The sequence below is a fragment of the Centroberyx affinis genome, unplaced genomic scaffold, assembly GCF_046629955.1.
Source record: "Centroberyx affinis isolate AG114_WGS23_722 - 3 ecotype Tasmania unplaced genomic scaffold, CSIRO-AGI_Caff_v1 ptg000678l_1, whole genome shotgun sequence".
NCBI classification, from domain to species: Eukaryota; Metazoa; Chordata; class Actinopteri; order Beryciformes; family Berycidae; genus Centroberyx; species Centroberyx affinis.
Window position 1 is genome coordinate 176,503 of NW_027279299.1, and position 16,332 is coordinate 192,834.

A 16,332-nucleotide genomic window follows, 5' to 3' on the forward strand; every position below is an offset into this window, starting at 1 on the left:
GGTTGGGAAGTTACTTTCAAAATACAACCCAATTACACTTTACCATTTTAAGATTAGAAATTACATAATCCACTGAATTACAAACACAGAAACACTTATAAGTGACAGGACAGATAAACGGCCTACTAATAGGCCTGTAATATAGGCCTACTAAAGATGAAGGCCCATTAGTAATATGCTAACATTATTCATATTACTTCATATCCTTAGTGGTGTTTCTTTGACAGTTGAAGTTGTTCATGCATGCTACTTGTTACTGTTGAGATAAAGATGTTAACCTGAAGCAGCTGATGGCTAACTTTAGCTAACATTATGGATCAATATAATCCAGTTGCTCTTTGATTTTCTCCAGCTCTGCTCATCACTTCACCACATCCAAGGATAATTTTGATGTAGGCCTATATATATATTTGTTTTTTTTCAATGGGTTGAGTCTGCCTCTGTTTTCATCTGTTGCCTTGTCTTCCAAGAAGGGTTTCGTAAAGAGTATGACGTAAATCAAATATAGCCACCGTTTGAATAATGCAAATAGAGAAACTTTTTACTTCATTGGACAGACACTACCTTGAATAGTGTCGGCAACCACTGTCAATCATTTAAAGAGTAACTAAACCCCAAATCCAAATCTTTGGTGAAGCCTGACACCTAATGGTGTAGGGTACTGAACAGGCCATCTGCTATTGGCTGGTCTTTGGTGCCAGGTGATGTCACCATCCAAAGACCGGCCAATAGCAGATGGTTTTAAATTTTTTGTTTGGGTCCACAATCTTGCAATCAAAATGTTTTTCCCCTTCACGTTTCAGAATAATCCAGCATGGAATCATCAATATTATCGGATTGGCTGTTATTTTCTCAGTAACTGAGTGCAGTCAGTCATTTCCTATGGCAGCGTATTGATGTCACAGTGAAAAAAAAAAATTGTCTCAGTATCTCGTTATACCAAGATTTTGTTTCTTTTTATAACGAGACCTTTTTCTCGTTATAACAACATATTTTCACATTATAATGACATCTTTTTTCGTTATTACGACATACCAACTTATCTCATTATAACGAGAAACGTTTCTCGTTATAACGACATACCAACACTCGTTATAACGAGACCTTTTCTCATTATAACGAGATACCAATAAACTTTCAAATGTTGTTATAATGAGAAAAATATCTATAACCTAATGAGAAAACAGCCTATGGACATCAGAGAAATTGAGAATGGCTCGTTTACACGATTTAATCAAGTTGACTCAGACTCATGGAATGAGACAACTCAGCAACAACAATCAGACTTACTCAACTCATCCTGACTCAGACACAATCAAGTTGATATCTCATTAAAACGAGAAAAGTTTCTCATTAAAAATGACATAAGTTGGTATGCCATTACAACGAGAAAAGACATCATTATAATGTGAAAATATCTTGTTATAACGAGAAAAAAAAATTTGTTATAACGAGAAAAGTTTCTTGTTATAACGAGATAGTGAGCCTATATTTTTTTCCCACTGTGACATCAATATGCTGCCGTAATTTCCTACAAAAATCATCACTGTAATCAATTCCTGCCCGCCCTGTATGCGTGAGTGTAAGTGCTGATACCCTCAGCTAACTACCTGGTGTCACGCCAGATTTGGGCCACTCGTCCTCATGAGACGGATGATGTGTTGGGTCACATAAGAGACCCTGGCAAAGTGATATATATTCCACTGTAATTTCATCCTCTCTCGTCGGCCCTCCAGGGGACAAGGGAGGCTGAAGAGTTTGGGTGGGGGGGTGGGGGGGGGGTGGGGGGGGTCGGGTAGAAGAGGATGAGGAGGAAGAGGACAAGGAGGAGTCGATGGAGGGGGGAAAAACAAGAGGTGGTAGCATGTTGTATTAAACATCCCGGGGCAGAATGCTCTCCCAAAGGAACAAGGCATACCGCGAATGGAGAGGAGACGTCAAGTCGAGGAACGGCTTTCACTGAGGACTCTGCCTGCTGCACACACCGGGCCCTCGAGCTTTTTTGGTGTGTGTGTGTGTGCATGTGCGTGCGTATACGCCGATATAAAAGAAACAGAGGACAGAGAGGAAGTGCTAGCCTAATTACAAGCCAAGCCTATCTGCAAAAAAAAATCTCACAAACACAAATGTGACATGAGTAGCTTGGCGCCGCAGCCCATGAAAAATAAATTGTTAAAAGCACTAGTGACAGCGCCGCACGAGGAACAACATGCCTACCGCTTTGTATTCCACAAGAAAAAGGGCTGGGGTAACTTTTAATGTGCCACAACATTTTCTGTCCCCCACTCGTATGTCTTAAATGTGTTGCGATGAAAAAGAACTTGCGCTTTGAATATTTGAATATTTAATGTTGAGGTATTTTAAGAGCCGTTTTCAGCATTTTGTAACTTATATGACTTTGGTTTGGCACCACAAACAAAATACTGGGAAGGCACATCCTTTCAAAGATCTAACTAGTCCTATGTTAGCTCTGTGTCTTCATACATACACAAATACATTAAAGGGTTGCCTCTCAAATGGCAGCCTGATGCTGCAGTTCGTATACATGGGCTGAATTGGCACCAGGGGGATTTGTGTTTGCACATAGAAGGGCACGGCTGCGAAGTCAATGTTCAGATCTGTCTATATGGATATGGCTGGAGGGCTAGGGCTCTATGTGCAGCGGTGGAGAGCAAATTGCGCTGGTTGGAGGCTAACACTTTACATTATTGCTTCCTCCCTTCAGCTTCATCTTGGCTCCACTCTACGAATCGACGGAGTAAGACCAAACAGTTTTTCCCATTAGTCAAAGGAATAGTTTGGTATTTTGAACCCTGGGCCCAAATAGCATGTTTTCCATAGGGATCATGACGGAAAACATGTTATTTGGGCCCAGGGTTCAAAATACCAAACTATTCCTTTAATATGACATGTTCATCGGGCTATGTAGCATGTGACCCTTGCATGCACCTGGATCCTTTTGCTGGTTCTGAAAACCAGTGGCTGTCTGCTGTCTTGTAAAGAGCGATGCATTGTGAACTCTCCCCTTAACTTCTCCTGATGTTGTCTTTGTGTGGCATTTGCTCCCTCGTAAAAACCTGCAGAACATAGGAAATGACTTGTTAGTGTGTTGAGATTGACGTGCTGTGCCCCTGATGGTGTGAATAGAAGAAATATATTAGCCTACTGGTCTGACTGGCTAGTACTTTTCTTCTTTATCTCTGGCAAGCACTCCAACCATCAGTCTTTGGACAATCCCGAGGACCCGAGGGATTTGCTTGTTGCCAAACACCTTATGTGTTTAGCACATAAAAATGCAAAAATACAGTATGTGACCGACAAGGTTTTTAATGCAATGGAGACGTTTTGGAAGAGAAACTCCGCCTTCAAGTCCGTCCCTCCCAGTGCGTCACCACACCTTACTGATCCAGAGACAAACACCGTGCTGTACATCGTTTGGGGGGGGGGGTGGGTGGTTGTTGCTGTAGTATCATGTTCCAGGTGGCGTCCTGGCACCCCGGCCGTATGTTTTTTCCAAGGCGAGTAATGCGATGACTTAATACCGTCTGAGGCGCCGAGGCCTTTCCCCGGCCAACCGCATTTGACACCTGCTCAGTGCGACCGAGGTAGAGCAGCGGGGTCGCCCTGAACAGATTAATAACACCATAATCCCCCGCTCACCCCTCCTTCCACCTATTCCACCCCCCCCACCCTCACTGATTCACTTTCGCTGTAATCCGATTTTCATTAAATTGGCTTGCGTGGTGGATGAGTCATCAGAAAGTGCTACAGCTATTAATATCCTGCCACACAGCCCCCCCCCCCCCCCCCAAGACTCCCACCCACCCCACGGTCACAAACAGGAGGTTCATCCAGAGGCGGCTCTGACTGGGCTAATGATGGAGGGTTAGGATAGCGAATCAGATTGCCTTAATTGAGTCACTGGGTCATTATGTCCTCATTATTGACAGGCCAGTAAGTAGTTGCCGTTTGCATTAGGAGTTTTTGTTAGTGTGCTGTTAATGTGCGAGCGGGTGACATACAGTAACAGAAGCATTTATTAATTCGTCTCTTACATCCCTGTAGTACTTGGCCCCACAGACAATATTGAATATGGAGTCCAAACATTTGTCAAAATATCTCCAAAAAAGCCAGTCTGTGAAAACGACATGGCGACCGACCGACATATTTCTCTCCACGGCCCAGTAATGAAAGCAGTGGCACCGCACCATTTCCACTCAGCAGATCGTCTTCTTCCAAACTCTACTGTTTACAATCTGACCGTCCAAAACTAGATCACTCCACCAGTAACACACTTTCAGCAGTCTGTGCTGTGGCAGAGAAAATAGTCCTGTGATTTCCTGATTAGTGAAAGTGTGTGTAATGGAGGAACTGTGTCATGTTTACTCTCAGCTCCCTGTGGAGCTGTCTATTCAACCGACAGCTGACTCTGGAGTCAGTTTTCCCTGCAGGTCTAAATACTACACGTATGTAAGAGACAAATTATTTATAGGTCCAAAATCGCCAAACTTATCTTTTAATGGTGTAATAAGTTTGGCAAAGGGTAGCCGCTGTTTCTCAAAGGAAATGAAAACTTGCCATTTTCATGGTCACGCCATAGTTCGTAGCAGTGATTCTCAACCTTTTTCATATCAATGACCCCTAATTTAGTTCACATTAGAGCCACAGATCCCCATTTGATGAGATTTTGTCTCTTGAACCCAAATCTGAAAATATTTTTATTGTTAGATATGATTTTGTCCAGAATCCCATGACTATCTGTATTGTAGGTAGAGAGATAACAGTGAAACTATGATCAAAACAGTCATTCTTCTACATTCTCTAAGTGTGTTAACTTCTTGTAAATGAGATAATGCTGAAGTTGAACAATTCAGCAATTTGCTAGGGACCCCCTGGAACCTCCTCAAGGACCCCTGGTGGTCCCTGGACCCCACGTTGAGAACCACTGGTTTATAATATACATTTCAAACATAAAAAACAGCAAAAGCCATCTAGAATAATACAGCATTGAGAGAAGGAATACACATTTATCAAACAGAATGGAGCGTTGTTTCAAGGAGTCGAGTCTGGAAAATGTCAGAGAAAATGTATTGAGGTGTGACCTTTCAATCCTATTACATTAGTATGTTTTTTTTGTCCCTTTCATATTCCACATCTCGCCGGCTCACAGTGACTCATATGTCAGGGCCCTTACACCGCTTCAGCCGCTTCCACTCACAGCCAAATCGACCAGACCGGCACACAGAGGAAGGAGATTAAGTGCAGAGATAACTATCCAAAATGACCATCCACAAATGATGATGTGATTACATGGCCGATGCCAGTCAAACAGCCACATCCATTTAGCCGCGGTACCCGAGCCTCTGCAGTCCTGTCACATCAATATCGGGATGCCATAGCTGTACACTGTCTCCCAAGTCATTAAGAGATCGATCACACTACAGTTGGTTTTATTTGGTCTGAACCATAGTGGAACAGTTTACTTTTTAAATTTGGGTATTTTATATTTTATATTTATATAGCACATTTCCTACACAGGGGAACTTAAACAAAGGACAAACAGTGCAAATTGTACAAATACACATACTGTATATACATGCTGTATATACAACACTCACACATTCACATGTATGGTGATATATGTTGCTTTTTATGATGGCAAGACAACACATACTCTGGCATTTTATAATAAATCACATTGTTATATCAGCAGAGCTTCTACAGTATGTAACTTGTTATAAGCTGTTTGCTCATGTTACTGTATTCTCCATAGAAGAAATGTAAGCAGCTGATCAACTAGAGCCTGAGATCACATTCTAATTAACTGATCATTATTTGATAAACTGATCATTAATTCGGTATATATGTCCTTGCCATGAAAGCACAATGAAACCTGTCAAACTGCACACAGAATAGTATGTAGTTTGAGCAAAATAACATCAAATTCTAAGTAATAAAATAAGTTATTCAGTTATTTTCACTTTGATTTAAGTAACAGATGAATGGGGGCCATGTTCAACTAATAATTTCATATAACTATATATATTTGTTTTTATTACAATTTTTAGTTTACAAATAACTGACAATCAGTAAAATGAAAAATCTATAAAATACAATTTTGAGTCATAATTAGTTAATATACATATGCATTATGTGCATAACAACTTAAATAAAACAAAAATTGTTGTATTTACATTTACTACATTTATTACTTTTGAAATAAATCAAAAAGAAAATGTATGTTTAGGGCACAACATAGTACATGAATGCTATGTGAAGTTAAGCAGAAAATACTCAAAACTGGTTCCTAGTTATCCAAACATAAAAAAGTTCAGATCTGTGCCAGCGCCATGTGAAGTTTTTATGTAAGTTTTGGCATTTTGGACCATTTGAGTGAAGAGAGTCACTGTACAACACACACAGGGCATGAATGAACCCTTGTCAGCCTCTGTTGTGTCCTCCCCTCCTCTCTCTCCCCTGGCCAGGTACATGCCTGAGATTTCCCTCGCTCGCCCCTGTAGCCCTCTCCTCCACTTTCCTCATCTAGATGTCGTCATCACTGCAGCCGCCCTGATGCTCTCTCTCTTTTCTCTCTGTGCCTCTTCCAGATTGAAATCCGGGACACCAAGGATCCAAGGTTTGGAGTCCAGCGGTTCCACTGAGAACCGAACTCCTCATCTGCCTCCGGCTTCCTCCTCCCTCTCCTGCTCTTCCAACTCCCTCCCTCCATCCTCCTCCTCCATCCTCCTCCTCCTCCTCCTCCTCCTCCTCTCCTAAGCTCTTCAGGTTAACCCCTCGATTTGGGCTTGGAGGCCAAAGCCCAGCAGTTTGTAAGATAGGACTAACGTGGAATTTATTGACAAAGAGAAACTGTTTGTCTGTTTGAAGAGAAATTCATCCGGAGAGGAAATATTAATGATCAGTTTTATAAAACTCTGGGATAAAATCATTCATGGCATACAGTGTTACTGTCACATACTGTTGTTATAACAAAGATTATGAAGTTATTGATAACGAGAGTGGAAAACGAGCAATTTCCAGCTTTAAAAGTAATCATTATGAAGTGCGTATGTAAAAGCACACAGGTGCTACTTCTGAGATAATAATAAAATAAGCCAAAAAAAAAAAAAACTAACAAAAAAACCACAAGAAGAAGGAAAAAAAGAAGAATTTTGTACAGCCATAGTGTAATTTTGAAGACCGTCTTTTTCAGGCCAATTTTCAACTTCTCTCTTTGTACATGACAGGGTCTGATCCCAGGAATTACAAAAAAATGATATATGTAAATGAGATGTTTCTATGGAAACAGGGTAAAAAGAGACGCTTCAAGCATTTTTTTTTTTTGCCCCGACATGAAATAACCCTGGAAGCTGTGGAATAGAAAACCCCTTTTCCATTGTCATGTCCTGAAAGAAGTGTGGACTCTACCAATCTTTTGAACCTGTGTGTAACTCTGACCCACCAGTCATCCTTTACTCAACACAACATTGCTAATGATAGCAGCTAAACAAGGAAGCTGAAAGGCAACCGGCATGAGAAATGTCATCGCCGCCTTCAGCTATTTCATTCTTTGGCATTTCACCACGTTCTGTTTTTTTATTTTTTTCCTGCTCTAGTCCACTGGGTTTTGTTTGTAACGCCCGCCACAAGGAAAGGCCCTGCATGCTGCATCTATCTCAGGCTTGCAAAGACAAGGCTTACTCTATGCTCAGCGGTCCTCAGAGTCAGACACAGCGAGTGGAGTTCAACAGGCGGTTTGCAGCACCATCCGGGGCCGCTGAGTGAAGAGCACAGAGCTGAGCGTTCATGTTGAGAGGACAGAGCCGGCGCACGTTCATCAACGCAACGCCATCGTGCGCTGGGCCGTTTTCCCTGGTCCCATTCCACCCAGGACCCTTTGTACGGAGAGAGGTTAGTGCCAGAAGAGGCTGTATTTGAATTGCGTGAATTTGAATTTGCCACGTTCATACCACTGAATTAAAAAAAATATATTTGTTTAATAAATGAATTTTAAAAAATATTTGTTTAATAAATGAATTTAAAAAAAATATTTGTTTAATAAATGAATTTAAAAAAAATATTTGTTTAATAAATGAATTTAAAATTGGAATTTGTAAGGCACAATTTGAAATTGAATGCAATGGTTTGAAATTGAATCTGATTATTATTGAATTTAACCTTTAAATATAATTTCAAACTCAGTACTGGTACTACTACTACTAGTTCCAGACATATGCTACCTGTTTGGTGCAATTTTCTAGAGTTCCTGGCTGAAAGGTAGCTTGTGAAAGTGCAGAAACAAGATTCATACAAAAACCTGAACTAGCTAGTGTACCAGTACGGGTACGCTCTCAGACGCTGTTGGGTTGAATCGTTGTTTGTTAGCTTTTCCTAAGTCCCCAGATGTGTCTCAGAGCGCTCAACCTGAATTGTGAAAACTGAATTTGAAATGATAGTTTCAAATTGGATTCAGAAATAATCACATTCAATTTCAAGGCTTTGCATTCATTTTCAAATTGTGCCTTACAAAATCCGTTTTTTAATTCATTTATTCAACTAAATCTTTTTTTTTAATTCAGTGGTTCAATATGAGCACATCAAATTCAAATGTATGCAATTCAAACGCAGTCTCTGCTGGCACAAAGCTCTTTATCTTTTCTGCACATTTATAGCAGAGGATGGGTCTCTTTTCAAAACCAAGGTCAAATGTTCGATGCTGCTTTCTGGCAATATGCCTGACAGCGTTGAAAAATACATTTCTGGACAACAGAGGGATACTATACTATACAAGCAAACGCGGCAAAGGAACCTCTGGTTCGTACAAATGGCATGTGAGTATTTTCATGCATATTTACAGATCAGCGATTCATCTCAGGAAGATGCAACACATAATTCGATTCTAAACCATAGCTGGGTTTCCCAAAAGCATCTTAACACTGAGATACAGTATGTCCGTCTTTTCAGTTCTATTCACCCATTCTAGGTCAAATGAAGCCAGATAATCTTTAAGCTGACTGGTTTTGGGAAACCCAGTCCAGATCGAAACAGGCTGCCAGGTTATCAACTCTTAGAGTTTGTCCTAAAGTTTTCACACAAGTTTACAGCATGGGCCAAACTCCCAGCTCCTGATCCTTTGCTGTGACCCTTTGGCCTGAGCTGAAGTTTGCTGAAGTTCTGCATCTGGGGAATTGCGTTTGATGGTAACTTCACATAGAATTCATGTTATTTGGAACCTGCTTTGGATGTGCTGGCGCCCAGAGGTCAGTGGAGTTGGCCTCTAGTGCTACAGCAACTCCTCCACCCTCCTGTCAAAACCCTGGCAGGATACAACATGTGGGAATGGAAAGCTGCACGGTTGTGTGGTTAATTCCTTTGTATGGTGCTTTCCCCACATTGTGTTACCCTCTTCCCTCCACGAGCGGTGCAGCTCCTGTTTAGAAGCTGTAGCAAATAATTTGAGAAATGCGTGAAATCCCAAATGCCTGATATACTACCCACCAAGATCCCACTGTAGACCCAGATCCTGACTTTGGCCCCAAAACACCCTTCTTCCCCTCAACTTCCACCAATCAGCACTTCTAGACCTTGTAAATGCAAAAATGTATGTTTTCTTGGTAAAATATGAACAAGTATCATACTAGTGTTTTGAGGAGCTGTTTTCCTTCTTTCTTGTTCATCTTTTTATTTGTTTGTTAATTGCCAACTGTTTGTTAATTTTTCCATTTTGGGAGGCTTTTCTAAAAGGAGTGCTTCTCGTCCTCAGACCGTTTTTTACCAACCTGAGGGGCGTGGCAATGAAAGTGGGTGGGTGGGTGGTGGAGGTGGGGGTTATTAAAAGAAGGGTGAAAAAAATACACATAAATGTATACTTTGGTGTGCTTGATATCACTTGTTTTGGACAATAAATAACAAAAAAAGTGGGACTCCAACTACAGTGTGTGTGTGTGTGTGTGTGTGTGTGTGTGTGTGTGTGTGTGTGTGTGTGTGTGTGTGCGTGCTGCACCCCAGTTTGTCATATAATCTTTCTGGGCTGAAGACAGTACGGAACCGAGGCGGCTCACCTTGGCGGTAGTGGGCGGGATTCCGCATGGTCCCATACTGGGCCCCCTCCAAATATTTAGAAAGTTTTATATTCAGCGGAGAGTTTTGTACGATAAGGGTGACGTCACTGAGACATTTTGTTTCAACATGTGACTGTAACCCCCTGAGAGAATAACAAAAGTCTTAGGGTCTTCTCAGGACACGAGTTTCCCACTAGATCTGTCTCAACTACCAGCCTGGTCTCGTGAAATTTTGTGAAATGAGCACAATGTCTTCAAATGCAAACAACGTGAAAAGTAGGCAAAATACGTTTCCCCACCATGAAAGGATTAGGTGGAGGAGACAGGACTAGAAACAGGGAGTAGTTCAACATGAAATAGCGCGGTGGAAAGTAAGGGTGTGGAGGTTGGGGGAGGTGGATAGGCGAAGACATTCAGGGTTGTGTAGCTTAGTTTAAAAATGGATTCCATTACAGTTAATAGTTACCTCAACAAAATTGTAATCAGCAGTGTAATCCAAGAGGTTACCCAAACTTCTAATTACTTTAAAGGCTAAATGTGCAATATTTCTGCTTTACTGAAACATAATATGACTAGTAAATATCAGCAGAGGCTCCTGAATGGTAGTGAGTGAACAAAGTGAACAGCCACGATGCATGTGCTGCAGAGATTTCTGCATTCAGAAACACAGGAGCGGGCGGAGGCTAATGTTTTTGTTGTTGTTTGAAGGCCCTCCTGCCACGCCAAGGTCCATTCAAAAATGTGACAATTTGTTTTTGCCTTAATTATCAGCAAAACACAGAAAACAGAAAATATAATTTGAGACTAATCGGTAGGGTGTTTTGGTAAATTTGGCATGTATATAATCCTCCAAACAGCTTGAAACAGCTCCACATTTATGCGCCGGAGAAGTGGTGTTACTTCACTCACAAAATAGTGACTCCTTACCATCAATATGTTAAAAAATCCACAGACAACAGAAATCATGATGATGTCAGTATCCTAATCACGACAAGCATCCATCGAATAAAAAAAAATGCGCCAACTCTGTAAAACATGATAGAACGTTCCTTGTTGTTGGTGGTGAAACAGTCCAACCTGCCCACCATGCCGATGGTGGTCTCGCTCTACGGAGGGCGACAGAGGCCAGCATTGGACCAGAAATTACACATAGACCCTTTAAGTGATTTTAAAATTACTTTGGGTACTTTGGGTAGAGATAAGAAAAAGTGAAAAATTACAAAGTTCATGAAATTTATTTCAGGTTTGCATTCAAACACAAATTTCAGAACACCTGCCACTATTAAACGGCCTTCTGAGTTTCTCACTTTCACTTTAGAAGTATTCCCAGAAGTAATCCTCTAATTTTTCACCAATATCTGTGATCTGAATACATTATTTTATTTTTTTAGGTAACGAAACAGAATACGGTTACTTTTTTTTGTATTTAGAATATGCAACAGTTACAAGTCTTGCGTCACTAACCAACTCAACTCCGACGACCCGGGTTCAATTCCCGACGCATGCAGAGACATTTCCTACTGTGAGTGAAGTTTCCATTTTCAGCTAAATTTGTTTATGTAACCATTACCAAAATCTTACCCTAACCTTAACCAAAGTTTTGGTTCTTAATTGTTTTACTTGCCTCAACTTAACCTTTTCATGTGATGAACAGGTGAAAATAGCATGTCCAATTCTTGCTATTGTCACGTAATCCTTTCATGGTGGAGGAACATAACATTCATGTTATTCATGTCCACAACGCATAATCTGTGTTTCAGAGTTCGTGCTCATTTCACAAAATTATGTGAGACTGAGTTGCAACTACAGTCACCACTAAAATATTTTTGTTTATGGATTTGGTTTGTCTGTACAGTTGTTGTGGAAGGCAAATAGATTGGTTTCACTGATTTTACACACATTCTACTTTTTGTACTGATTAACTGCACAGTGCAGAAATGAGAGGGAATTTGGTATGACAGATTTTTTTGTAGGAAAGATAGTTGTTTTTTTTGTTTTGTTTTGTTGTTTTTTTAATGATTTGTGGATTGCACTGTCTCTGTGGTCTAGTTTTTGATATGGTTGCGTCAAATGTGCCAACCATGACATTTAAACTTCATCGGTAATTGTTAGTCCTGCTGAATGAGTCATATGCCGGGGCCAAGCTCAGTGAGGGCAACTCAACTCAAAAGCTGTCTTCTTTTTTTTATTATTATTATTATTATTATTATTATTATTATTATTATTATTCCTTTATTGAACATCCACTTACAAATGATTGATCTACCCCCCCCCCCCCCCCCTCACCTCACATTTGTGTTATTAAATTGTGCCAACACAAGATATGGAAACTGTGGTTTTATATTTTATCCCCCTGGCTATTTATCTCAGTGTCTTGAATGCTTTTTATTTTTTTAGGATATATTTTCTTATTTTCACTGCTTTGCTGTGGTTGTAATGTTATTTTCTATGGTTATGAGATGCTGTGATGTTTCTCAGTGTTGAAAATGGAATGTTTATGCAAGATTGTCACAGGAGAGTCCAACATGGCAGCCAGTGTCATACACCACTTTATTATCATTGGTGTTGTTGTTTTAACAAGAAAATAATAAATTGATTGAATATTGATATCATAATAAGTATTTGGTTGTATTTGTTGTAATTGTAATTTTACAAAGTTCATTAAGTGGTACCTGTAAGTATAACATATCATCGTTAAGGTTTTTAAAATATCACAGTTAAGGTTAGATTGATATATTAGTTTGTTCTTATTGGCCTTTTATTAAAAAAATCTCTCTCACTACTCAGGCAACAAAAATGACACAGATGGACCAGATGGTGGCGCTATAGCAAACAACTTCACGTTATGGCTAATAACTCCTGATTTTCATTTCCATGATAGTTTTGAATTTTATGCAAAACCTAGTTTTTGCTATTTGTCCCCCAAAATTAATCCAATCGCAACAAAATTTTGCACACAGCATATATGGATTTCCTAGATTACGGCTTATTAGCCTTCCCAGAGTTTTGCAAATCCAAACAGTTTGGCTGTGGTGTACAAATGAAGTTGGCCAATCCAAATGTTTGGGATGGACCTCAAAGTGTGATCATGATCCATAGTGCCACCATCAGGCACTTTTTATTTCCCCTACAAAGTTGCCTCATTCTCCACCAAATGTTACACACAGCATATTTCAACTGCCTACATCATCGTTGTATCACAGAATTTTGACAGCCTAGTTGTAACCGTTTGGGCGTGATGCACAAAAGAAGTGGACAGCCAAGACATGCAAACAGGAAGGGAGGCATAATTCCTTTACTGCCAATTGTTAGAGCAACCAAAGTAAATCTTTGCAAAGGTAAAAGTGTGTCAGACCACATTTGGTTGCTTTCTATAGCTTTAACATATGGCCAAAAATTGGCAATTTTTCAAATGGCAGGACTGTGACCGAAATGTTCTATTGTTGAGATTTAGAACTTTTCCAAATTGATGAATCAAATTCCCACTGTTTACAATAGTTAGGATTTGTTTACAAATTGTGTTGTTGTTTTTTTGTTTTCAATACTTCGGTTAGGGTTAGGTTTAGGGGTTTGTTTACAATTCTTCATTTGTGTTTGTATATATTGTATATATTTTTGGTTTGCAATTCTATGTGGCTTTATCTCGACCCCATAGTTAAGTAGATAAAACAATTTTGGTGAATTTGGAAGACAGGCCCCCACCACACTCAGCACTAATGACAGATATGGCAGTGATGTTATTCTGCTTGCCAGTCTGCATCTGAATTTAGACCAGAGACACTATTCAGTGCCCCTCCATTCATCCTTGGTACATCATTATATAAGCAAGCAGCTGACCCACGGCTGATCTTCCCTGCTCTCCCCATGGTCTTTACAGGAGTCATTACTGCTGAAACAAGGCGCCCCGGGGGGGTGCAGATATGGCAACAAACAGACCTAGTCACTGTGTGAAGGCGTGTGTGTGTGTGTGTGTGTGTGTGCACGTGCATTTATGCATGTGTGTCCATATGAAGGCAAGTGTGTCCATACACGTGTATGGTTTGCATTTGTAAGTGTATGTGTGTGTCTATATTTGTGTAACATGTCCATATGAGGGAATTTGTGTGTGTGTGTGTGTATGTGTGTGAGTGTGTGTGAGAGAGAGAGAGAGAGAGAGAGAGAGAGGCAGATGATGACAGTGCTCCTCTGGTCCCATCTGTTTGTGAGGCAGCAAGGCGTTAAGGAGTGCCACTGGACTGTCACTGATCAGCACTATCAGTAGTGACCAAGCCCTGTCCCCAGGGGCCACACACACACACACACACACTGGCAGTGCTCACTGAGGGGTAAAGAGACGTCTTCTTCTGGGTCATGTTAAACCAATAAGGAAATTATATACACTTTGGCTGTGATCTACATTTAATAATGATAACAATTTGATTTGATTTATTTGACGAGTTTAAAAACACATTAAACATAAATCAAGTATTACTATTACTACTACTGCTATTATTTCTACAACTACTGCTACTACTACTACAACTAATACTACTATTACTACTAATACTGCTGCTACTGCTACTATCGCTGAGAGGCTCACAATATTTTAAATAATAGTGTAATCATCATCATGGAGCTGGTAGTGTTTTTTCCTGGTGTTATTGTGGTCCACTCATCTCTTAGAAGGCAGAGGGTCCTCTGACATATAACCATAGTGAATAACAAGTTATTCAGTCTAGCATCAGTTGTTAAAATCTTGTTTTCCTTGAAGCATTTGAAATACAATCTACCAATGCAGTTTCACTTGTTTTGAGAATTTTCTTGAAACAAAAAAAAGCTAAATCTTGAAACAAGATAGATCTGTAGTATCAAATTGTAGTCACTTAATAAAAGAAAATTTCCGAAGAAAGCTGATTTGCACTGAAACCAAGTTACCAAGTTCTCTCATCACGCTTTCACTTGTTTTGAGAAAAATAAGATTCAAGACTCAAAATAAGACTGACTCAAGGACTAAAGGACTTGTTAAAATGGATATTTTTTTTGCAGTGTACCAGTACACTTACCTTGCGAGGCAGCTGGATTCGCGAGATCACGATCACGCGAGAATCCATCTTGCCAGGCTTCAAGTTCTGCGTTTGTGGCTGAACCACAGCGGTGCGGACCAATCAGCGTCCTATGAGGGCAGCTGGGGGCGGGGCTTAGGTGTGGCGAGAAGCGACACCTAAGCCGACTGTTCCTTCACAACAATGGCGGCTCCTAAAGAGGCTAGCGTAGATGCTGCTGTAACATCAGTTACTTCTGAACTGGAGAGTATTTCTTCATTGAAAGCAGAGCAAAGAAGGCTTTTCTGGATGGAAAAGATGTTTTCGGTCTTCTCCCGACCGGCTTCGGCAAGAGTTTGTTTATATGGTTCGTTGATCTGATTGGTTGAAATTAGCCCGTGATAGACGGTGACAGACAGATGGTTCATCCAATCACCTGCCAAGTATTTTTTGAAAGTGCCTGCCCTTTTCCAAGCAGTTTCCAAGGACGACTTCCCAGATGGTTCTGTGTAACAAACCATCTGGCAACTCAGGTTACCAGTACACAACCACCACTACTAAAAAAACAGCACCACTATTAAAAAACACCAGTTCAGAAGCAGCTGTACAGAAGGCCCTAAGTTTTCCCTGTTGTTGAACTTGAATACAATTTGAACATTCCCTGCAATTGAAGGTAAATGGCCAAAGAAAATGAAAGAGAAAGACTGAAGACAGTGTACCTAGTGATTCTGGGGAACGTAGCACATAGGCATAATCATGACTCTGCATAGCCACGAGACTGACAGTATGAATATATAGGCAAAGGGTCACCCAGCTACAAAACAGAAGAGCTAATCTGCCACATACAGTACATAGCTGCCATGCTGCACAACGCAGACAAACAGTATCCGTTTCAAACATGAACCTTCCTCTCCGTCAGCGCTGAACATCTTAAGTTGCAGCATGTGGCGTCCGGATGCAACAGCAGCGGGCTCAGAGGGACGAGGGGAACTGGCCGTTCTGCGAAAACGCATTAACGTGAAACCCGACCTCGTGGAAACATCTCCTGGCACACCGCACGAATCTCTCCACCCCACTGAGTTGGTTAGCGCGCGCTAGCCGGCGCTATTTATAGCCGCGGCGGAGCGGCTAAAAGATGGCCGGGGGGGCGCCGGGCCGCACGGTACGTCAGAAGAGATCGGCGCTTTCTTTGTTGTTGAAGCAGCGTGTCCAGACTGCTGGCTGCATGGGGGATAATAACAGAGATCCTT

The 16,332-nt window shown here is 40.8% G+C and overlaps 1 protein-coding gene across 1 annotated transcript in view; it reads left to right on the top strand.

Annotated features, from left to right (window-relative positions):
* The window catches only part of lhfpl4a (LHFPL tetraspan subfamily member 4a), a 40,143-nt gene extending 33,481 nt beyond the window's left edge, over nt 1-6,662 (top strand). Inside the window, exons 4-5 of the mRNA XM_071519265.1 lie at nt 2,726-2,758; nt 6,609-6,662. Of these exons, the coding sequence (XP_071375366.1) occupies nt 2,726-2,758; nt 6,609-6,662 (87 nt within the window). The remainder of the gene's footprint in view (nt 1-2,725; nt 2,759-6,608) is intronic.
* The last annotated feature ends 9,670 nt before the right edge of the window (nt 6,663-16,332 follow it).